At 42.1% G+C, this 24,151-nt stretch overlaps 1 protein-coding gene across 3 annotated transcripts in view; it reads left to right on the top strand.

The window, feature by feature from the left end:
• CEMIP (cell migration inducing hyaluronidase 1) overlaps positions 1–24,151 on the top strand; it is a 67,832-nt gene that overhangs the window by 27,807 nt on the left and 15,874 nt on the right. For all 3 annotated transcript variants that reach the window (XM_073304101.2, XM_073304102.2, XM_078854668.1), the window contains 11 exons: positions 1,954–2,129; positions 2,899–3,108; positions 9,371–9,576; positions 11,311–11,380; positions 12,228–12,356; positions 13,642–13,727; positions 17,894–18,025; positions 20,090–20,125; positions 20,233–20,388; positions 21,850–22,030; positions 23,918–24,133. In XM_073304101.2, the coding sequence (XP_073160202.1) occupies positions 1,954–2,129; positions 2,899–3,108; positions 9,371–9,576; positions 11,311–11,380; positions 12,228–12,356; positions 13,642–13,727; positions 17,894–18,025; positions 20,090–20,125; positions 20,233–20,388; positions 21,850–22,030; positions 23,918–24,133 (1,598 nt within the window). The remainder of the gene's footprint in view (positions 1–1,953; positions 2,130–2,898; positions 3,109–9,370; positions 9,577–11,310; positions 11,381–12,227; positions 12,357–13,641; positions 13,728–17,893; positions 18,026–20,089; positions 20,126–20,232; positions 20,389–21,849; positions 22,031–23,917; positions 24,134–24,151) is intronic.

Genomic DNA, 24,151 nt, shown 5'->3' with positions numbered 1-24,151 from the left:
CTCAGCCCATGGCCTTGTGACAACAAAAGAGAACTGAGGCTTGGGTCCAAGCTTGGGCCCTTAATCCTGGTCTATATAGTCTGAGAACACTGTAGAAGCAGCACATTCATCACAAGGGTGGAGGAATTACCTTAGTTTATTATTGAGCAACCCTTCCAGCTGACTCAAGGAGCACTACAAATGGGCTAATCTGTTCCACATGTAGGACTACCACTATGATGCAGATTTGAAGGGGGTAATAACTGAAGGGTGAAGGTGGTTCCTTTCTTTCTTGGCTAACATCCCGTCAAAGAATTAGTCCCTCTCAGTGTTCGTCTACACTTCCTTTTTCCTCTGAACAGTGTGTAGTTGGTCCCATTCTTCATTAGAAGATTAATAAAGTTACTAGACATAGTGGGTAAAAGATGCCCTTCTTCTGATAGTCAGGAAGCCTGTCCTGTGTCTGTCATTCTAATGCTTCTGTGTAATAGCTTAGCACTTTTCATCCAAGGACTTCAAGGTGCTTTACAGATGGGGAAACTGGGGCAGAGAGAAATGCAAGTAATTTAGCCAGTGTCAGAGCCAGAAAAGAATGTAACTCTCCTTGCTCCCAGCACAGTGCCTTATCCCCTAAACCACGTTACCTCCCACTGGAAGGCCAAAGGAGGATAACCTGTATCAAACTGGTGTCTATTTATCTTTACTATTGAGTGAGAACATCCTGTTTCATTTAAAAAGAGGCCATGTCAATATTTTTTAAAACTCCTCTTCCTGCATGATGGTTCTGCTCAAACAGAAAGTGCCTCTCAGAGATCTCTCAGCATCAAGCCTGCCCTTTGTTTCTACTAACTGCTGTGTAGGTCTCTGCTGAAATGAAATATATGCCAGTGTAACATTCTTTATAGCACAGTGTTTACTGAACGAGTTTATTCCCTATTTTTACTGGAATAATGTGAAATGTAGTCAGTCAAATAAGCCTTTCCCGCTTTTTCTTCAAGCGAGCTGAGCCAGGAAGAAGTGCATCATGCATATGTTTTAATGAAATTACAGTGCTGAGATTATTTTGCTTTCTTGTTGTTCATGGTGGCTGGAATTCAGCCCCTTCTGGCCAGCCCACGCAAGTCTTTCTTTTAATTTTTTGAACCCTCAAGGTAGTTAGGTGCAGCATGGCCCGGCAGGGGGGCCACCGCACTTCTGCGTGCAGAGCTCCCCACCAGTTCGGACGAAGCTGGCACAGAAGGAAGCATTGAGTGTGGGCTGAGGGAAGGGCCAGTAGATCAGCATTTACATTGGTCAAGTGGCTTGGAAACCACATGTGGGTTCTTCTAGCCCATCCGTTGGATTAGCAGCTGGGATGCTCACACGCTGCGGTTTATTCAGGATTTCTGCACAGAGTGGCCCAGTCTGCTCCTGATGAAGGTAGCGTAAAGCACCTACTGGTTTCTGTGGAATTTGGCCAGCCGTGGCCCAGGAGCCATGTCATACACCCCGAGTCTTTCCCATGTCCCATAATTATAGATACAGCTATGAAAAACTAATTCTGTGCTGATACAGTGGAAGGATTCCCAGCATTCAATAGACACCTTGTCGCTTGCAGCTAAACTTTTCCCGATGCATCAGGCTACATACAAACCTAGCTGTGGTCCAGGCAGTGTAAAAATTTTTCTTTTTAGGTTACTGTAGAGTCTCTCTTGAAGGTGGCGAGATTGGGACACAGTTAACAGCAGCTGTTACTTTAAGGCCTACTGAAGTGACTCAAACAAACCCCACAAACCCTACATCCTCTGTAGAGGATATCTCCATCGGCCTTTGTGACTCTTGTGCTCTGGGCTTCCCCAGCCTTGAGGTGCCTGCCGACAGCTTTTGTGGACTCAGGTGCTTAGTTCGTTACTGCCCCAGCCCCCACCAGCAGTTAGTCAGCTGGTATATGCGGTGTTTACAGAATAAACATGGAAATGTATCTTGTTCCCTTAGGGAGAGCAGCCTACCTTCACACAGGAGAAGTGATCGACGGAGTGGACATGAGGGCAGAAGTAGGGCTGCTAAGCCAAAACATAGTGGTGATGGGCGAGATGGAGAGGCAATGCTATGACTATAGCAATGGTTTATGCACCTTCTTTGATTTTGACACCTTTGGCGGACACATCAAGGTATTGTATAAGTCCTTTACTGATACCCTTCTACACAGAGCCAAACAACATTCACCTAGTAAGGGGGCCATGACATGGCAGGGCACATCCGGTGAGTCGAGGCCTGCAACATAAACAAGTCCCTCCTAGAGTAGACCATGGATTCACCTCCTGCTTCTCTTTTCTTCGCAGGGCTCCCCCACACCCATTCAAACATTACCTTGCTAGACTGGCTGGGGCTCAGCACTCACAGGCTGCAGAGTTTAGATCCAAAATCCAGCTTCCTTAGGGTTTGGTAGTGCTCAGATCTGGGGCTTCAGTTCAAGCCCATCTTCCCACAGGATTAAATCTAGCACAATTGCTTTATGAAAAGCATTAAATGCAAACAGCTTTGCCTGAGTTTGCAAACTAGGAAGCATCTGCTGTGCAATGGTTTACCCCCTCTGTCAACCATCATAGTCTAAGACTTGCTCTGCCTGACTAATATAAAACAGAGAGACCAGAGGGGTGAGGTAATATATTTTATTGGACCAACTTCCGATGGGGAGAGTGGCAAGCTTTTGAGCTTACACAGTGCTTGAAGAAGAGGTCTGTGTAAGCTCGAAAGCTTGTCTCTCTCGCCAACAGAAGTTGGTCCAATAAATGATATTACCTCACCACCACCCCCTTGTCTCTCTAGTATCCTGGGACAGACACAGCTACAACAACACTGCATGCAACAGTGAATAATATGAAACAAGCCACCAGATGTTCCTATGGCCACTTGACTAGTGTTTTATTTGTTCTGCAGATTGGTCTTGGTTTTAAAGCTGCCCATATTGAAGGTTTAGAATTGAAACACATGGGCCAGCAGAGAATGGGACACTATCCAATTCACTTCCACTTGGCTGGGGATGTGGATGAGAAGGGAGGCTACCACCCTCCATCCTATGTGAAGGGCGTCTCCATTCACCACACCTTCTCGCGCTGTGTCACAGTCCACGGCTCCAATGGCTTGCTGGTAAGAAACAGCGGTTTGATGACTGCCTTCCTGATCAAGATGTCTTTTGATCCAGCCCATTTGCTGTCCCTAATATCATGAAAATGATTCTGAGGCCCCTGAAACAAGTCTGATTACTGATAGAATTATAGAGTTAGACCAAATGCTCTTCTCTTTTGCCCCGGATTTATTGAGTGATATGAATATATTTCAACATGTGTCTAAAACACAAATCCAACATAAGAATGTAAAACCAGGGGCCAAATTTTATACGGGACTCAGAGCTGACAGGGCTTTCACAATGCCATTGTATTCAGAGATTCCTGCAGACAATCCCATCTATAATGGGTTGTTGAATCTATCTATAAACAAATAGTTTACTGCTAAAGAAGGTAATCACCAGAGCTAAGGTTACTTCAATTTGCTAATAAGAACTTTTGTTTGAAATTCCCATTCACAACACAAGCAGTCAGAGACCTCTGATTTAACCGAACTGTTTGTCAGAACACTAAGGTAATCCTGTAGGTTTCCTATAGTACAACAGCTATTTATCAGGTAAATTACAATACAGGAGAGCACATAGTGACAGCAGTAAACTCCCTGCACCCCTGGGCACTCACTCTACTTCAGAATAAAGAACACAATGAAAAACTTCTCACATTTTCATAAGACTCCATCGGTTCTGCTTTCTTGGGGGCATGAACAGTATGTGGACTGGAGCTGAGTTTAATTCAGAAAGGCTTTGATCAGCAAATGCACACATTCTGTATCATTGTTATGCTAGCTCCGATGGCTATGTTATGTTAGTCATCTTAGTGCCTTCTCAAATAGACACAGGTTCTGTTGATCACATTTTCCTTTAGTGTGTTCATCAACTTTAACGTTCTGTTGTTTTTAAGAATATTTTGCAAGCCGTGCATGTTAGAAATTAGAGCTAGGACCCCATGTCCACTCCACCCAAGTGCTTGTGTACTTTTTGGCCTTGGGCCTAGATATCCAATTTGGACGTTAGTACTGAAACCATATAACTAACCACCATATACATTCCTTTTGTGAATGTGAGAAAGAGAAACCTTGGCCCACGTTCAGAAAAGGTTCAGAAATGTGTTTTGAAAGCAAAGCTTTTAAAAGCATGTAACAAACATCAGGACTGACTTCTCAACTTTTCCCAAGCATCAATCCAAAACAGTGGCCTCAACATGCCTGTTAGCTCCTCGGAAATCCCACATTTTTCCTGTGTTGGCACCACATGTGAAAAAAAGAATTGGAGCCAACATACAAAAGTGTTTTTAACAGGTCTCTAACCAGCCAAGATCTCAACCCTGTGCATAAGAGATCAGTGTTTTAATATGAGACCACCAGCATGCCACGCCACTGGCTGTGTCAAATGATGGTAATTGAGCACTAGGAATTCTCCCAGTATATCACTGGTATTTTAAAAACACCTGCACTAACTTTTCATTGAACCATTGTAAGAGCTTGCAGTGTTCAAGCTCAACATTTTTCATCCCTTATTTTGTATTCAAAGGGATCCTAAAATCTGCTGTCAACTTGGTTTCTGAAAAATCTGTTCTTCTTTACCTTATCTAAATTGTATTAGGCATCCGGAGATGTATGACTGCTTTCCAATTTAAAGCCATCCATGTAGCAGCTCAGTGTAGCTAAGAATGTAAGTAAAAAACAGCCTGGAAGAGGAGAATTGCCAGGAGTCTTTTTGTCAAGTAATGAGAAGGTTCCTAATAATGGCACCCTAAACACATCCTCTAGCTATGAGGCGGTTGCACAGCTGTTGATTAGCGGAGGGCTGACTAAAACCTCAGCTCTGATTCTAATTTTAAACCCTGTGTCTTGATTTATTGATGCTTGCTCTTACTGCCAAACCAAATACCCAGAAAGTGGTATTTCACGGGTCAGCTGGGTGGATTTATACTGGGTATTTGGAAATTTTCAGTCCCTTGTGCCTTTTCCAAATGAAAACCATGTCATTGTGACTAGAAAATACTGTAAGGATCCCTGTTCTCAGGCTTTTCCAGCCAAGACAGCAATGATGAAATGCAGACAGGCTGATATGATTGAAGAAAACTGCTTAATTCTGGTGGTGTAACTCAACAACTGCAATTCTTTGAGGGGCCTTGGAGTTTGTTCCATGGCAAGTTATTTAAAAGAAACCTCCACTAAAAGAGAGATGCAACTATAATAATAAAAAAAAACTACATTGATAATTTAATCCGTTTATTGTTTTACTTTTAAAAATGTATAATTTACTAATCTACACTCATTACCACCAAAAAATTGATTTTACACATTTGATTTCAGCTGCATGTTTGTTGCCCTTTGTTGAAATGAAATGCCCAGTGAAATAAATTCCATGCTGTGCAGTCTAGCTGTTTGGCCCACTGCATCAAAAAGAGGATTTCTAAAAGTTTGATAAACTACACAGATGTAGTTCATTTCAATTAAAAATGCATTCAATCTTATTACCTATAATTGGACGTATACCCCGAGCAATTCCTCCTTAGCTGATCCTGCAGCACGTTCTTCTGCTATGAAATCTAGTTTCCTTTCCCCCTTGAGATACTACGTGAAGTCGCAAAAACAAGCCAAATCTCCAATGAGGAAAGTACTGTTGTTATTACATGTACTTCTAAGATGGTCTTCACTGTAGTATCTGGGCACCATTTATTTAAGTTAGCTAAGTTCTCCTCACATATCATTCAATGCCTCTGTGAGCAGATAGATCCAAGGAATAACCTGCCAGGAGACCAGTTGCCTTGGTGATCTTTGAGTGAACTAGCCTCTTAGTAGAGACACACACACACACACAGACACACAAAATTTGCTGGAATATTAGGCCTCAAACCAGCAAAGCACTTGATCAGATGCTTATCTTTAGGTATGCGAGTGGTCCCACTGACTTCCAGTATTTCCATTGGTTTCAACGGGACAACTCACAGGCCTATAGCTAAGGGCTATACAGGCTCCTCACTGGGCTCTCAGGTTACTAGTGTCACAAATTATTTTGCTTTTAGCACTCTTGGCAGCAGGCTCAGAAATGTTAACGCTATAAAATATTAGAGGTAAAAAATAAACAGATGTCACTGTTTGCTCCTGGTGGCAGAGTTGTCTTCCTGTGCATTTACACACTGATGCTGAAAGCCTGTCTCTGGACAATAAATAAATAGCTATGGTTGGCTCGAACCAAACATGTTCTATGCTTGTCCACAAGCATATGTTCACTTTAAGGGCATAGATGGCCCTTCTCAAACCAAACTGCTTGAAATGGCCTTGTTGCCGTAATTACGTAATTGAAAATGTCCATGATTGCTGCAATACGCTGGCCAACTTTCCCTCTCCATTATACCACTGCAACCCCATTGATCAAATTCTGCTGCTACTTACACCCTGGTCAGAGCCCCTGAACTGGCCCATAATGTGTAGGCTGAAATGGAAGTTGTTATCAAAGATGAACATTAAATGAAGGCTGATTAAACTGTCTGCCAGAACTTGAAAGAGCTGTGCTGCTGGGGATAAGCAGCAGTGTTCTCTAACTGCTATAGTGATATCTGCTCTCAGTAATCCAACTGCGCTACAGGGCAATTGCTTTATTTAAAAGGGCACTGTCAAATCTAGCCACATATTACAGTTAAAATAAGCGTATAGACTAATTGTAATGTTTCTGTGAAATTTAATTTTTCCCCCAATGCATTTTTTTAACAAATAAACCCTGTCCAGCAGTTCCCAAACTTTTCAGCACTGTGATAGTGCATGAGAATCTGAAAACGAAACAGTTCCACATTTGTCCGTTTCCAGTCTGAGTAATCCCAGGGGCCAGAAATAGGAAAGATAATTAATCAAGTAAAGGGTGGAAAGTAAATCAGCTGGTGTAAATCAGTGTAGCTACTTTTTGACTTCAGTGGAGCTATTCTGACTTACACCAGCTGAGGATCTGGCCCCAGAGCCACAATCCTACATGAGGATATCTGCCAAAGGAGATGATACAGTACAGCATTCCAACCTGTGCCAATATATTGGCTTCCCTCTTACATTACTGGCAGATGTTTTCTACAATGGTACTGAATCTATACAGAGATTTGCTCCCTAGCCATTTTCTAAGTAATACCTCAATTTTTCGCTTTTCAGTCCTGATGTATTGCACCAATACAGATCTAGTTCCAGAGTTCACTGGCATAATGAATTGGTGCAGCAGGTAGCTGAGGAATTGTCTGAGATGTCACTTGTCAGCTTTCAGCAGCTAACCGGTCCAGAAACAACGTATATGTATCTCTAAAGAACTGCCAGTGTGCTCAGGGAAAAGAATAGATTTACACAGCTGGTCAGTTGCAGTTTTGGCATCCCTGTGACTAAAGGCCTTGCTGAGGTAAAGGTGTGGTGATGCTCTTCAGGAAAATGAACCATCTTCAAGAGATGTTCTAGTATCCAATAGGTGTTTCTAATTGCAAGGCTTGCAAATTTCATGCTTTTCAAGATGGGATTATTAAAATAGCGCAGCACACTCATTTTACACTGAAATACTGATGGTGTCAGACTTGCATGGCTATCTAATTGAATCGAGAGAGTTAGCAGCAAATTTCGGAGAAGTAATTTAATAGAATGTATTGCACTGCATGTCATTTTAACAGTTTAATTTACTGTGATGATTTGTGTTCAGAGGCTTGAATATTTACACTGGACCATGGTTTATGCATAATACATGTGTTTGCAGATGGCAGTGTGAAATAGATCTGGCAGTATTCTGTCTGAGTGTATATATTTAACCATTTCAAGTTCAGCCCTGGAAATTGATTCCCCTTGGCTGTAACCTCTGAGATAAAGATCAGAGAACACTTCAAAAGTGCCTACATCCATTATCAAAAGTGACATAGGTATTTAGGAGCCCAAGTCTCATTCCAAGCCAATGGAACTTGGACTTCCAAGAGCCTAAATCAGTTCTGAAAATGGGTCTTAGGTAGAGCTGATTGCAAAGTTTTTTTGCTGATTGTTTTCTTTGCTGATTGCAAAACTTCTTCCTACTGGAAAAACTGTTTTGTCTAAACCGAACTTTTTAGTTGAAATGTCTTGGTTTCCACACAAATCTCATCAGGAAGGTTTCTCACATCCAGGGTGGAATATCTGGCTAGAGATGGCAACCCCAGAATAATCAATAGCCCAGGGGTTAAGGTACTCACCTGACATGTGGGAGAACTATGTTCGAATACCTGCTCTAAATCTGGCAGAACAGATACTTGAGCCTGGGTCTCCCATTCCACTCTCCAGAATTCATTTCAGTGTCTTCTGTTTGAGCTGCTCCACTTTATGTAGACAAATGAGTATTCATTGGGCCGGAGATTGAGAGCAGGGATTTGACCTTGGGTCTGCCACATCCCACGGGAGTTTTCTAATCACCTGGTTGTTGAGTGTTCTAGAAATCTCTTGCACTGTTCACAAAGAACTTTGAAAGGTCTCAAGTTTGTTCCACATCAGAACAAAAACCATTTCTGAAACCTCAACATTTTCCATGAAACGGAAATGTTGTTTCCCACCCTGGCCTGGTTTTAGGCTCCTAAGTCATTTACTTGCTTCTGAAAATTTTACCTCAGATCTTCAACTGGGGTAAATCAGAATAGCTTTGTGAGAGACAATAAGGCTGCAATGTGAACTACATGTGAACTGCAGGGTTTTCAATGGAGCTACGCTGATTAACACCAGCTGGCTTGTTTCAATTTCAAGTAAAGCTCTTGTCATCAGTTGGAAAAAGGGTCAGGTCAGACTTAAAACAATCCAGCCTGTCCAGTAAACAACTAGCAGCATCTCTGATAGCCTAGAAAAATATTTTTTTTTCACTTCAGGGGATACATTTTAGTCCATCAACTTTGCTGTTTGTGTAACTGCACAAAGATGAATAAGCCCAGATGTGGCTTAAACATATGATGTCCCCGTCCCCCCCATTCCTGTCTCTTCGTCTTTTGTCTTTTATTATGATATTATCACTTGCTCAACATGCAGATTACAGCAGAGTGTGATTAGCATTTCATATGAAATGGCAAATTCTAATTAAATCTTAAAAGCTTACACTGTCACTTAGTATGTAAATTCATTGGGGCAAGGACCGTCTTTATGCTGAATGTGTTTGTACAGCTCCTGATACAATAGGGTCCTGGCCTCTGACTGAGTCTCCACAGTAAAATAATAATAATTAATAGCATTATTATTATTATTTATTATTTATTATCTCTAAGTGGCTAGAAAACTAAAACTGAATGCAGCTCCATTTTTGTACATGCAGATTAAGGATGTTGTGGGCTACAACACCCTGGGACACTGCTTCTTTACTGAGGATGGGCCAGAGGAACGCAACACATTTGATCACTGCCTTGGACTGCTCGTTAAACCTAGCACTCTCCTGCCATCTGACCGAGACAGTAAAATGTGCAAGATGATTACAGAAGGGGCATACCCTGGGTACATCCCCAAACCCAGGCAGGATTGCAAGTAAGTGGGAAATCTTTTTTGTTTTTTGTTTGTTTGTTTTTTTTTCCCTTGCCTTGTAGGATTTGACTTTTTTTTTTTATCCATGAAACACAGGATTGGGTGTATATAGTTAAGTACGCTGCTTTCAGGAATATGGGCCATGTGCTCAAAAAGATAGGGTGGCTGTGTCTGCAGGATGTTTCCATGCTATTTATACATTTACACATGCAGGGTATAATTTTGCTTAGTATTTTTAGTGTAAGGTCAACTAAAGTGCTTGTTATCACAGATATTATTGCATGCATCCCTTTCAAAGTGCAATATGAAGACAAATGGCCCTGACACTGCATTGCCTTGCATCTCATTTATACCACCAATATGTGTGTATAAAATGCTATTAAATTCAGAATGGGACAGACTCTGCCATCTTTATTCATATTGAGTTGTACTTTATTCTGCAACTACTCCCATTGATTACAACGGAATTCCTTGTGGAGTAAGGGTACTACTCAACGTGAGGAAGGGTGGCAGAATCTGTCCCAACAGTTGTATTTTGCATCCACTTGGCATATACTGTACAGGGAGTAAACTCAAACCAAAGAGTTGAATTCAATGTAGTTCAGCAAGACCTTTGAACATGACTATGGAATATCAAAGATTGCCTAAGCATAGAGTCCCGACTACTAATCCGTACATAAGTGAGTGCATGAAAGTTCTTAAAGCCCGTTTCTATTTGAGGCAAACTCTAAGCCCAGCCTGGCAAACCGCTGAGTGCCAACTAGAAGGTGCTAAGCAACCTCATCTCCCATCTTGCAAGATCCAATCCTCTAATATGTCTTTTCAGATCCACAAAACCTCAACAGGGGCAGATTTATGGGATGGATCTCGGTAGTGGTTGAAAAGGATTTAGCAAGAGTTCTTTTTGCAGTTTATCTCATTCTTTTTGCAGTTTATCTCATTACTCTGTAAAGACAGACTTAGGTGAAGTATAGGAGAAACATGAACCCCCCACAATCAATGCACACAGTCTGGAGCTAGGGTTTCACTGGTAACTACGACTAGCTAACAGCAAGTTGTAGGCCTTGTGACATCAGAGGGCTAACTCTCTTTTTTTTTCTTTCTTTTTTTTTTCCTTCCAGCTTCTTACTGAATTTTTAAAATAAAATTATAGGGCCAGATTCTGTCCACTTTTACCCATGTTTCCTTGTACCTTACTCTGTGAATAGTCCTATTGATTTCAGTGGGAATATTCAGCCTAAGGATGGATATGAGAATCTGGCCATGGATTGAGAAGCCAGTGGGGGATGGTAGTGAAGCACAGTAGCATGTGGAAAGAGCAGATGCTAGGGGGTTGCTATGAAAAGCCCATAGAAACACTTTGTCAAATCCCTGGCTAAACCAGTCTCCAGGGAACCTGGAGCCCCATTGTAGGGCTTTTCTTGTCTATGACACATTCACCTTATCATGAAATATAATTGACAGCTAACAGCTTCACACCAGGTTTGGGATTTCAGTAGAAATTCTTCATTTAATTCCTGAGGTCTTTAAAGCTAAGACCATTTTGCTGCATCTGCAGATGATGGTAACAGCTGTGATATGATGAGACAAAAAGAAACCCCAGTTGCTACACCCCGTAGGGCAGGAGCTTATCTGCTCTGTGATCTGACCTGCCTGTACTGTATGCACTGGAATGCTAACTCCTTTGTGTGCGCTTCAGGTGTCATTTTCATGGTCATCTTTGTTCCCCATCTGCAGTGCTGTGTCCACCTTCTGGATGGCCAATCCACATAACAACCTTATAAACTGTGCAGCTGCAGGATCCGAAGTGAGTATAAAGGTTTCTTCTTTGGGAAAATTCAGAGCAACTGTAGTAGCCCTGCAACTTTTGGTTCTCGCTGTTTCCACTGCTCAGGCCATTGATGCAGCTAGTGTTTCAAATGCAATCTCCCTCGCCTTCACTTCCCCACTTCTGGTCATTTGCTGTAGTTCAGGCTTGCAGATCTGGATTACTTTTAACAAAATTCCCAAACCAGAGCCAGTATAAATTAAAGACCGAACCCTCCTATTCCATTAGGTCAATGGCGAAGCTCCTATTGACCACAATGGGGACAGGCACAGTCCTAAGCCCAGTACATGAATGGTATGTAGGGCTGTGACATTTAAATCCATCCTAATGGCAAATCTACAGAAATTCTAACTCAGCTCAATTGTCTTTTATTTTTTTCAATTACAAAATAAACAAACTAAAGTATTTGGCCCAAAGTTTCCAAATCTCCAGGCTTAAATGTAGGCATCTATCTCAATTTTGGGCACCTAAATCAGTGGCCTGATTTTTCAAAGGTGCTGAGCACCTGAAGCTCTCAATGATATAAGTAGGGTTTGTGGGTGCTCAGCACATCTGAAAGTCAGGCCAGTTTACATTTAGGTGCCTCAGTATGGATGTTGGAGGCTAACTTGAGGTGCCCTGAAAATGCTGGCCCTAACTGCTTTCATATATGTGTGTGTGTGGGAGGGGGGGGTCTTTTGTATATAGATACAGGGCAATACCAGCTACTGTTATGTGTCCTGAAATCTGCTGGCTTTCACCTTGCATTATTTCCTGGTAAGCCCCCGTACTAATGTAGACCTGTAAAGTTCAAGTGAAGGCTCACGCTGTGTATTCCCTTTTGCAGGAAACAGGGTTTTGGTTTGTTTTTCACCATGTGCCTACAGGCCCCTCAGAAGGAATGTATTCTCCAGGCTACACTGAGCACATTCCAATGGGAAAATTCTACAACAATCGGGCACATTCCAACTACCGAGTGAGTCTGCACGCAATGAAAACTATCTTCCTGTCTAAAAACACCACTTGATCTCTCCAGCTTTCTGAGTCTGCAAGCTATTAAGTGCTGTGATTTCTGATTCACTATAAGCAATTGCAAACTAATTTTCTGCATTTGTATCTACAAACAAAGTGGCTTGTTTGCTGGGATAATAGAATTACAGATTCTGTTTACATTGGATTCACTTTACTATTCTTGAGCTAAAGGCTAAAATTTCTCATGGGACGTTGGGAGATAAGAGGATCTTACTTTCACTCCTTTCTACCAGGTCATCTGTCTGTTTTCGCTCTTCTAAAATGGTGCCCTTAGCCGCATCTTTTGGCAGCTTGCCTGATTATAGATCACTGCTGCCTGTATTAGCCATTGATCAAATAGCATCTGGTACATAAAATAATATAAGATCAGTCTAATCACTTCCTAAATCTGTTTACTTATTCAGCCCAAACATACTACCCTGGGAAACTGTACACTGAGCTCCTGAGCGTTCATCTATTACTGAATGTCTTTAGATTGCAGCATGTATGTAATTGGCTAGTTAGATGAGCTGAACAGGTGCTGGAAAACACAAGGGGCTTTTTAAGGGGCTGCAGACAGAAGGTGGTAGAGTGGACAGTCCTCCTGTTTCTCATGCCACTTGCAGAACCAGTAACCTTGAAAGTGGTCCATGCTGAAATGATGCATTATAGGACACAACGAGTGGCTGATACTATGACACAATTTTCAGATGCACGTCTTCTAGGAGCAGCACTTCTGGGCAGGATTTCGCAGCCAGGTTTCTTGAGTATCAATGGGAATGGATTTTTACTTAGCAAGGGGCTGGTATTTCAATTCATCTTCAACTGGAGTGGTAACAACTCTAAAGAAATACAAATATTTTTCTGGAGAGCCATGTTGTTAGCTAAAGATTCTCCAAAAGCATAAGGCACCTGGATTGGTACCCAAGTCAGAGAGAGCTAGTGACTTTGAAGAGAGTGACGTTTTGCTTAAATGATCAGGACAAGTTTAACAAAAATTCTGATCCGTCTCAGAAATCTTTGCCATGTACTTTAAATGCTGCACCATCTTTCACTGGTGTTTGGTCTAGGTAGTGTTTTAAATGTAGAAGGCTAGATCCTCAGCTGGTGTAAATTAGGATAATGCCTTTGACTTCAAAAAAAAAAAAACCTGGTGTTTTACAACAGCTGAAAATTTGGCTCAGAAACTTTAAACTACGTCATAATTTTAAAGTGCATAAATACATCACAAAGTTTCTTTTCCTCCTCAGGCTGGCATGATCATTGATAATGGAGTCAAAACCACACCAGCATCTGCTAAGGACAAAAGACCTTTCCTGACACTGATTTCTGGGAGGTAATGCACTGTCCATGGTTTTATTTGGAAAGTTATGTGTATAACGCAGTTTGAGGGCTGGATCCTGCTCCCCCTGAAGTCAATGGGAATGTCTTCATTGTTGTCAGTAGGTGTTGTATAAAGTTCTTAATGAGCAAAAGGCTCCACTTTCTCCTTGCCATTGATGGGGTGTGGCCTACCTGTACCGTTGCAGTCCGACACTCTCCATGAATCTCATTGGTGGGTTTGGTACTTAGAATCATAGAATATCAGGGTTGGAAGGGACCTCAGGAGGTCATCTAGTCCAATCCCCTGCTCAAAGCAGGACCAATCCCCAATTAAATCATCCCAGCCAGGGCTTTGTCAAGCCTGACCTTAAAAACTTCTAAGGAAGGAGATTCTACCACCTCCCTAGGTAACGCATTCCAGTGTTTCGCCACCCTCCTAGTGAAAAAGTTTTTCCTAATATCCAACCTAAATCTCCCCCACTGCAACTTGAGACCATTACTCCTTGTCCTGTCCTCTTCTACCACTGAGAATAGTCTAGAACCATCCTCTTTGGAACCACCTCTCAGGTAGTTGAAAGCAGCTATCAAATCCCCCCTCATTCTTCTCTTCTGCAGACTAAACAATCCCAGTTCCCTCAGCCTCTCCTCATAAGTCATGTGTTCCAGACCCCTAATCATTTTTGTTGCCCTTCGCTGGACTCTCTCCAATTTTTCCACATCCTTCTTGTAGTGTGGGGCCCAAAACTGGACACAGTACTCCAGATGAGGCCTCACCAATGTCAAATAGAGGGGAACGATCACGTCCCTCAATCTGCTGGCTATGCCCCTACTAATATATCCCAAAATGGCATTGGCCTTCTTGGCAACAAGGGCACACTGTTGACTCATATCCAGCTTCTCGTCCACTGTCACCCCTAGGTCCTTTTCCACAGAACTGCTGCCTAGCCATTTGGTCCTTAGTCTGTAGCGGTGCATTGGATTCTTCCATCCTAAGTGCAGGACCCTGCACTTATCCTTGTTGAACTTCATCAGATTTCTTTTGGCCCAATCCTCCAATTTGTCTAGGTCCCTCTGTATCCTATCCCTACCTGCCACCGTATCTACCACTCCTCCTACTTCCCACACAGCCAGGTACAACCAGAGTAGTTGATTTTACAAGACCGTTGGTGAGGAGTGTAAGCTCAACCCATTAGGATGATTGTTTTAAAACCCCTGACAATACCTCAGAATTCTACTGAGAACTGTTCTACACTAGAAAGTTAAGGTACCCGAGTTATGTCGCTCAGGGATGTGAAAAAATTGAGGAGGGGGGAAGAGAGAAAAGCTGACCTAAACCCCAGTGTAGACCGTGCTAGGTCTACAGAATAATTCTTGGTTGACCTAACTACTGCCTCTCAGAGAGGTGGATTTACTATAACGACAGAAGAACCCCCTCCATTGCTGCAGTAAGCATCTACAGCAGAGAGTTTGATATTGCCTCTTCATATACCAGAATATGTGCCTTGGAAAACTGGCTGTGGCATATATGCACAGGAGCTGATTCCAAAAAGTTTGTGCCTTCCAATTTGGAGGCTGGAATGAGCCCTAAAAGCTGAGCAATTAAAGAGTGTTGCTGAATGACCATCAGATGTCCTGGGACAGATTCTGTGCTGCGTAGAACTGTTGTAAATTGAGAATAACTCCATTAACTTCATATTCTGCTTTCGGTTACAGAAGTATAAATCCATGCTAACTCCCACTTCCAAGAAAGTTATTCCAAAGGGTAGGAAGAAATGGTAAATTTTCAGAATGGAGAGGGGTAACTAGTGGTGTTCCCCAGGGGTCAGTCCTAGGACCAATCCTATTCAACTTGTTCATAAATGATCTGGAGAAAGGGGTAAACAGTGAGGTGGCAAAGTTTTCAGATGATATTGAACTGCTCAAGATAGTTAAGACCAAAGCAGACAGTGAAGAGTTTCAAAAAGATCTCACAAAACTAAGTGATTGGGCAGCAAAATGGCAAATGAAATTTAATGTGGATAAATGTAAAGTAATGCACATTTGGAAAAAATAACCCCAACTATACATACAATATGATGGGGGGCTAATTTAGCTACAACTAATCAGGAGAAAGATCTTGGAGTCATCGTGGATAGTTCTCTGAAGACGTCCAAGCAGTGTGCAGCAGCAGTCAAAAAAGCAAACGGGATGTTAGGAATCATTAAGAAAGGGATAGAGAATATCTTATTGCCCTTATATAAATCCATGGTACGCCCACATCTTGAATACTGCGTACAGATGTGGTCCCCTCATCTCAAAAAAGATATACTGGCATTAGAAAAGGTTCAGAAAAGGGCAACTAAAATGATTAGGGGTTTGGAATGGGTCCGATATGAGGAGAGATTAAAGAGGCTAGGCCTTTTCAGCTTGGAAAAGAGGAGAGTAAGGAGGGATATGATAGAGGTATATAAAATCATGAGTGGTGCGGAGAAAGTGAATAAGGAAAAGTTATTTACTTGTTCCCATAATATAAGAACTAGGGGCCACCAAATGAAATTAATGGGCAGCAGGTTTAAAACAAATAAAAGGAAGTTCTTCTTCACTCAGCGCACAGTCAACCTGTGGAACTGCTTGCCTGAGGAGGTTGTGAAGGCTAGGACTATAACAGGGTTTAAAAGAGAACTGGATAAATTCATGGGGATTAAGTCCTTTTATGGCTATTAGCTGGGATGGGTAAGGAATGGTATCCTTAGCCTCTGTTTGTCAGAGGGTGGAGATGGATGGCAGGAGAGAGATCATTACCTGTTAGGTTCACTCCCTCTGGGGCACCTGGCATTGGCCACTGTTGGTAGACAGGATACGGGGCTGGATGGACTTTTGGTCTGACCCAGTATGGCCGTTCTTATGTTTTTATGACATACACTGGTGTAAATGAGACCAAATCCATCCCAAAGTGAATGTTTGTTAGCGTCTCATGAATTCACCAGGATCTGTGCTTTCATCATGAATACCAAGTGACTTCATAATGATGAAGCTGGCGAAGTGATGTTCATTTGCTGGAACCTTATGATCATTATGCTCAATTTAGGTTGATGTGATGGCTTATTAAGTGAAACAAAATGCTGTTGAATATCTGTTAATGATTTGACAGCCTGGCCTCGCTCCCCATTTCTGACCCATGAATTTTAATCTCGGTGCTGCCCATTGCTGGCACCGACGGGGATGCTAATCTGCCAGGTTTTTCTGAACTGCATTGTATTTGACAGAAGACACTTAGTAATGATAAGGAGAGTTGCCCCCGAAGAGCAGGAATAAATGACACCCCAACATGCAGTGTCGTCGTTGCCATGTCAGTCCCAAGATATTAGAAAGACAAGGTGGAGGAGGTAATATCTCTTATTGGACCAACTTGTGTTGGTGAGAGAGATGAGCTTTCCAGCTACACAGAAGTTGGTACAGTAAAAGATATTACCTGACCCACCTTGTCACCCAACTTAACATCTTTCTATCCAGGCTTGCACAGATGCTGTCACCCAAGTGCAGGCTGACAGACAGCAACTGTGGAAATGCTTTACTGCCGTTTCCATTTATCTCTGCCTTTTTCCTCCGTGTTCACCAGGCCATCATTTCATCATATGTGAGAGCTTGTGAGCTAATAAATCTCATTATTAGTGGCCTGGGTGACATATGGTAGGGGCAGCAAAGATGTCATCATGGTCTCCTCAAAATGCTTCCACACAATGTGCAGTTAGCCTGCGGAACTCGCTGCCACAATATATACATGTGGCCAAGAGTTGAGCAAGATTAAAAGAAAAGAATTGGACATTGGTATGGATAATAAGAATATTTAGAGTTATAGTAGGGAGGATTTTAAATAACCCCAAGAGTTTTAGAAAGGATACAATGTCATGCTTCAGGACATAAACGAACATTTAACTCAAGGAAGAAAACTTTTCCTGGGACAAGGTTATTTCACGACTGACTATTGGAGCATTTCTTGCACATTCCTGGTAACTGGTACTGGCCACTGTCAGAGAGAGGCTACAGGACTGGATGGTCCATTGGTCTGATCCAGCCTGGCAATTCCTGTGTTTAGCAGAAATAATCCCACCAAATGTTTAACAAGTCAGTACAGCAGTCGAATCTCCCTGGGGTAGACTGCCTTCCACTGACAAGTTTCTGCTCTTCTTGTGTTTACAGATACAGTCCGCACAAAGACGCTGACCCTTTAAAGCCTAGGGAACCTGCGATAATTGAGCACTTTATTGCGTACAAGAACCAGGATCATGGGGCCTGGCTGAGGGGTGGAGATGTATGGCTGGATGGCTGCCAGTGAGTTTTGCCTTATTTCAACCCTAGAAGTTCAACTCCTAGTTTATGGCAAGCATAGTTGTGGTTAGACTATTTATATCGCTTTGCACCTTGCATATGGTCATGATTAAAATAAAAATGAAACATTAAGAAAACACAGGCATTATTTTACACAAACAAACCCTGTTTTGTCCAAAGCAAAGAGTCTGTTGAATTGTTTTTGAGTGTGACTTTGTCCAGATTTTCAAAGCGGCAGCAAAAATGGACTCAAATAAACCATTCTATGTGAAAAATGAAGAGCTTAAAATAAACAAAAAAACCCATAAGTTTAACCAGCCTCCATGGCTAAGCTTAGGTCATGGTTCAGTTTTATGTGGTTCAGTGTTGTGCTGAATAAGCCAGTACCAAGGAAGCAGACACAAAACTATGCATCACAGGAGGAAGGGAGAGGAATTGGGAAAATGCACATTGTATGCTCTTTGAAAGTAGTTTCCTGTGCTGCTCAGAACAGACTCTCTCTTTGCACTTGGGAACTTGGGATACTCTTCTGATCCAGTATCTTGATAGCAACCTCAATTAACCAAGGCAAAAAAGTAAAAAGCTAGTTTACAGGGTACGCTAGTACAATTGTCTATCCGTATGTGGTATCCATTTGCCTGCAAAAACTGCCTTACTTTAGAATAATCCAAGCCTTTTAAAGTGACCACTGGCTATAAACTGGCCTTAGTGACTCAGTGAGATTCGCAAGAATGAAAGTAGGTCAGAATGGACAGAAATATAATATCAAGCCTTCTTATTTGTCTTTATGGACTGTGTTAGCCAGAAATGTTTAACATTCCTGTCTTTTCAGATTAGTTGCATGTTATTTCGACATTTGCATTCATTACTGAGATACCATAGTTTCTACATACTGCACAAATTTCTCCATCTTATCAGGTTTTGGCAGTGTCCTTTTGAGTGCATCTGAGGCTGCAATCTTCAAACTGTAACTTGTTTTCATTGCCATAATCACAGAGTTAATTTTCATTTCTGTTGCTACAGTAAGACCTATGCATTACATTAACAAAACAAACGTTAATGTGGCATGCAGTACATAAACTACAATGCACGTTTCATGGGGCTGTAAGAATCATAAATGAAAAGTAGATAGCATGTAATATACTACCACCTACTGACTCAGTCAAGGAGATTGCTTTTGTTCTGTTCCTAGCTTTACATTGATTTTTGTCTTGTGCATGACTGTTTAAATCCTAGCACCAAGTCGTAACTGTGGTGTTTGTGTCAGTATACAGTAGAGACGGGCTCAGACTATAACATTAATCTCTGCGTCTGGATTCCATCATCCTCAAAGTTTGGGAGTGTTTGGAACTGGCATTCTGGTTTGACCCGTTATAAAAATAGGAACCATTTGTAAAATTAAGATCCAGGTCCAGATTTGGAGTTTGAATCTCACCGAAGCTCAGTAGCATTTTGATCCAAAGTTTTGATTCAGGTCTCTTTCTAATCTGGATCTGATCACTGATGAAACAGAAGCCAGAGCCTTCTACCCCCTTTTTAAGCTACTGCATAGAAAGGCTATATGACTTGAGTAATAAACACAGAGCTACATGAGGGGGAAATGTGTGTAAGGCAGAGGATTATTAAATAACAGAAAATAGTTTGTGAGAGACAAACAGGACCTCCTTAAATAACTTTGAAAGGATCATGGTAGACAGAGATGGAGGTGGGGGGAAAGACTGATCACTATCCAATAAGTAAATCCTTCCCCCTACAATGGCAGGATATAATCCCAGTTAAGGATCTATCAAACTACCACTACACTTGAGCTATACACCTTATGAGCCATGCTAGAAAACTTTTTTTCACAAACTGCAATATGAATGAAATTGCTAAAGCTTTTAGTTGGCCCCACCCTCCACTTAACATAAGGGAGCTTAATTTTGTTAATTAACCCCAGCCCTCTTTTTCCGTATCCAAACCAGTAAGGATTTTAATATCTCAGTTTGGCATTGCCTATCTTTGGGAAAGCAAAGGCTCTGTATTGTTGCTTGTGAAGCATCTCCCCACTCTTTTCTCTCATTGCAGGTTTGCTGACAATGGCATTGGCCTGACCTTGGCAAGGTAAGCATTATTCATTCCTAGTTTGCCATCCTCCTACTTTTGCCTATGATTCCAAGACAGAGTTTGCCATAAGCAACCCCTTTAACATACAGTCTCGCCTCTCCTAGCGGTGGAACTTTCCCACATGACGATGGTTCAAAGCAAGAAATAAAGAACAGCCTGTTTGTCGGTGAGAGTAAAAACGTGGGGACAGAGACCATGGACAACCACATTTGGGGGCCCGGAGGCCTGGATCACAGTGGAAGGACTCTCCCCATAGGCCAGTAAGTTTTGCCCTGCACAAGTGAACAGTTCCCATCCCTTCTGTTTGTTTCATTTTACATATTTTTTCAGCACTATTTGGTGTAATTTAAACTGAAGAAATTATACACAGAGGATTTTGTTTCATGTCTCTTGTTCCCAAGGTCCTCATTGTGCAGCTGCTGCTGGCAGGCATGTGCTTGCAGGCTGCCAGAACAGCATCAATACCCGCTTCGTGAACTGGGCTGGGGGGATGGCTAAAGTAGAGGAAGAGTTTGCTAACTTGGCAGGCTTTTCAGCTGTGTACATGTAGTCAGCAAGGATCGGGCAATGCAGCAATCTCCACCCGTATCAGCTGCCAGTCACCAAGGAAATCTTTCAGGACCCCTGCCCAGGCTTTGGACCAAGCAGAGTTGCTGCTGGGTTCGCATGATCTTTGTGCCCTTGTTAAATGTTTTACAAGCTGCCTGTGAATTTTGCGGGTGACTTTGTCCGTGGTCTTAGTGCTCTGAGTTGGTTTTGCAAATGCAAATTCTTGTTGTTTTTAAAAACGTAACCACCCCAAGAGAAGCCTCCAGTGCACAAAGAGCTTGAATGCCATATCTTTCTGCATGGCATTCCCCAATTCTGCTTGTCAATGGAGGCACAGTAGGCCTATCCTCTACACCAACAGTGAGATGATGTTTTTAGTACCCTGTTCTACAGTCCTTTGTCTTCAGTGGAAGTTGTGTGTAAGAGCTCCCAAAGGCAAGGAGCACTCACTTGAATGGGAAATTCTTGTGTGAGGAAGGACCACTCATGTGAGTAAGGGATTGTGGTCTTGTTTATTATGAGCAATCTTTGACATGTTTTATCCAAGCCTGTTAAAGGGTTAAAACATCACAGTCCCCCAAATCAGAATGTGAAAAAGCATGTGTCTTCTCTACCTTTCCACTGGTATCTAAACGATCTCTGGTTTAATGTGCTCTCGAGTGTGCCAGCTACCTTAAAACTGTATCCTAGACAGTGCAACAGTATTTTGCTTCTTTAAAAGCCAGTTTTTATTTTATTTATGCCAGACGGCTTATCTCCATGCTCCTATGAAAGCTGCCTTGGGATTTCAGCCCTGCAGTGATTCAGAATGAGGAGTGCAGATCTGATCGGTTACAGGTTTTGCGGCTGCTGCAGAACTTGTTTGTGACTGCAGCATGAATTTTTTCTTTTTAGGTCAATGCCTTGGCATTATCCAATGTTCCTTGCCTTTAGGAGTACAGATAAAGATGATCCGCTTAGACACGAGAGACCTTGACCGAAGAACTGAAGGATTACACAGGCTAAAACAAAAGCAGCACTAACTCAGAGTTATCCTGCTGGCTGGGCACAATAATGTCCGCTACACAGCAAGCATCATGTAGCTATCCATTATTGAAGATACAGACTGATGAGTTACCGTAGGCATATCTGACCAGATCTCCCTCTCTCTCTATTTTTCAACTATGTTTTAGGAATTTTCCAATTCGAGGGATTCAGTTCTATGATGGGCCAGTCAATGTCCAAAACTGTACATTTCGCAAGTTTGCTGCACTGGATGGTCGCCACACAAGTGCCCTGGCATTCCGGCTCAACAACGCCTGGCAGAGCTGCCCCAATAACAATGTCACAGACATTCTATTTGAAGACGTTCCCGTGAGTTATTCCTTAAAATGGGCTCCTGGTCATTTGGTTTTGGACTTGAGTGTGATGGTGAAAAATGTGATCCAGGGAAATGGCCACTGGGAAAAACCAACATCAGAATTGGAAACCTAACAACCTAGTCCCAGTGATTGCCACCTTTTTAGCAAATTAGGTATAAATTAGGGATAAGAAAACTGGTTTGGATAAAAAAAAATAAACAAGCCCAACTTTCTCACAAACTCAGAGCAAACCAGAACCAGACCTATTTCCCCAAAAGTTTGTTTCACATATAAATAAATAGCATTTCTATTGCTGTGAGCCTCTGCACTACCATAGGCCTGATTCCATTCCCATGTACAAGGAGTAATCCTACTGAAATTAATAGAATAAAACCAGTATAGGTGAAAAGAAAGTAAGGCTCCTTTGGTTCCAGCTGGGGTAAGATGTTGAAGTGCCAGCCCTGTGTGAATAGAAAGGCTGTTCTTATAAAAGTTCCAGCCCAATCAGAAGGAAGAAATACCAAGAAACATGCCTGTGAGCAGAATCAAGGTTGAATTCTGTTCTTATTTACATCTGGTAATTCCATTGACATCAGTTCCCCCAAATGTAAATCAGAGCAGAATTGAGCTAAAAAGCTTCCGATCTGCTTTGAATAAGCACGTGAACTTTTGAGTGCTTGTTTGAACCTAACCAAGTAATTAGTTAGAACTAACCCGGGTGAGAAAGAGTGTGACAGGTATTTTTGCATCTGCTTTTACAAATATATGCCTGCTGCTCCTGAGAGCGTCCCTCTTCCTGATGAAATGTACCTAGCAGCTGTGTAATCCACTTAACAAGCCTTGCAACTCTATTTACCGACATCTGTGTATTGAACGAATGATTTTGATTGCCTCGTGTTTACTAAATACCAGATATGCTAAAATTTCATGAGAGAAGCTGATTAAAAATCCTTGGCCAACTGTCTGGTAGGGAGAAAAAAAATCTCCCTAAGTGTCCAACCCAGCCTCAGCCACATTGCATCAGGCTGGTTTTTGACATTCAATTTATTTAACTTGGATAAGAACCACTGGTCAGAAGTCACTTAAGCAGCCACGTCCCCTGGGAGTCCGCTGATTGTTCCCAGTGTAAGTGCAACTTTATGTAACATACAAATTTAAAAAAAATGAAGAAGTAGTAGGAACACATGAACAGGGTCAGATAAAATAAAAACTTCCCTGAACCTCCCTCCAAAATGTGAACCCCACACCCCAGGATGGAGGCCAGGAGTAGCATGCTGGTGGTTTTGTCCTCTACCTTTTCCGTTCATGGTCAACAGGAAAGGGCTTATGACCAAGCAGACTTTTGCTGTGCATGATTTAGCTCTGCTTTAGCCTCAAGCACTGACCATGCATGCAGTATGTAGACAAGGAAGGGGCAACTCAAATATTCTAGCAAATGTCACTGACATTCCTGCTAGATGACAAGACCAACACTGCCAAAAGTGGCCACGGATTTTGGGTGCTCCTTTTTGGGGGGCACCCAGCCTGACTTATTCAGAGCCTGATTTCCTTCCACAGGTGCTGAGCACCTAGAAGCTCCATTGACTTCGGCTGGAGTTGTGGGTGCTCAGAGCTTCTGAAAACCAGATCTAAGATGTCTCAAGTTGAGGACACAAAAACTGAGGCACCCAAAATCAATGGCCATTTTTTAAAAACATTGGCCCTAATGTACAATTAAGTTTCCCCATCCCTACAGTGACTAGCAAATCCAAATGCAGCTTCTTGTCCAAACTATTTTACAGTGCTTGTTAAAATCAAACAATTCAAGCCATTCCAACAACCACAGAATTGTCCTTCACTTAAAATGCTAAGCAGTGAATTGCTCCTCTGGTATGTAAATATATGTCACTGTTCTGTTTAGATTACCTCAAGAGTGTTCTTTGGTGAACCTGGACCCTGGTTCAATGACCTGAATATGGATGGTGATAAAACATCAGTTTTTCATGATGTAGATGGCTCTGTGTCAGAATATCCCGGCTCATACCTTATAAAGGAAGATAACTGGTTGATCAAACACCCAGACTGTATTGATGTGCCAGACTGGAGAGGTGCCATCTGCAGTGGGCACTATGCACAGGTACAAAGAATTCACATT

The sequence above is a fragment of the Lepidochelys kempii genome, chromosome 10 (genome assembly GCF_965140285.1).
Source record: "Lepidochelys kempii isolate rLepKem1 chromosome 10, rLepKem1.hap1, whole genome shotgun sequence".
NCBI lineage: Eukaryota > Metazoa > Chordata > Testudines > Cheloniidae > Lepidochelys > Lepidochelys kempii.
The sequence above is the reverse complement of the archived record's forward strand: the minus strand, read 5'-3'. Positions and strand labels throughout refer to the sequence as shown.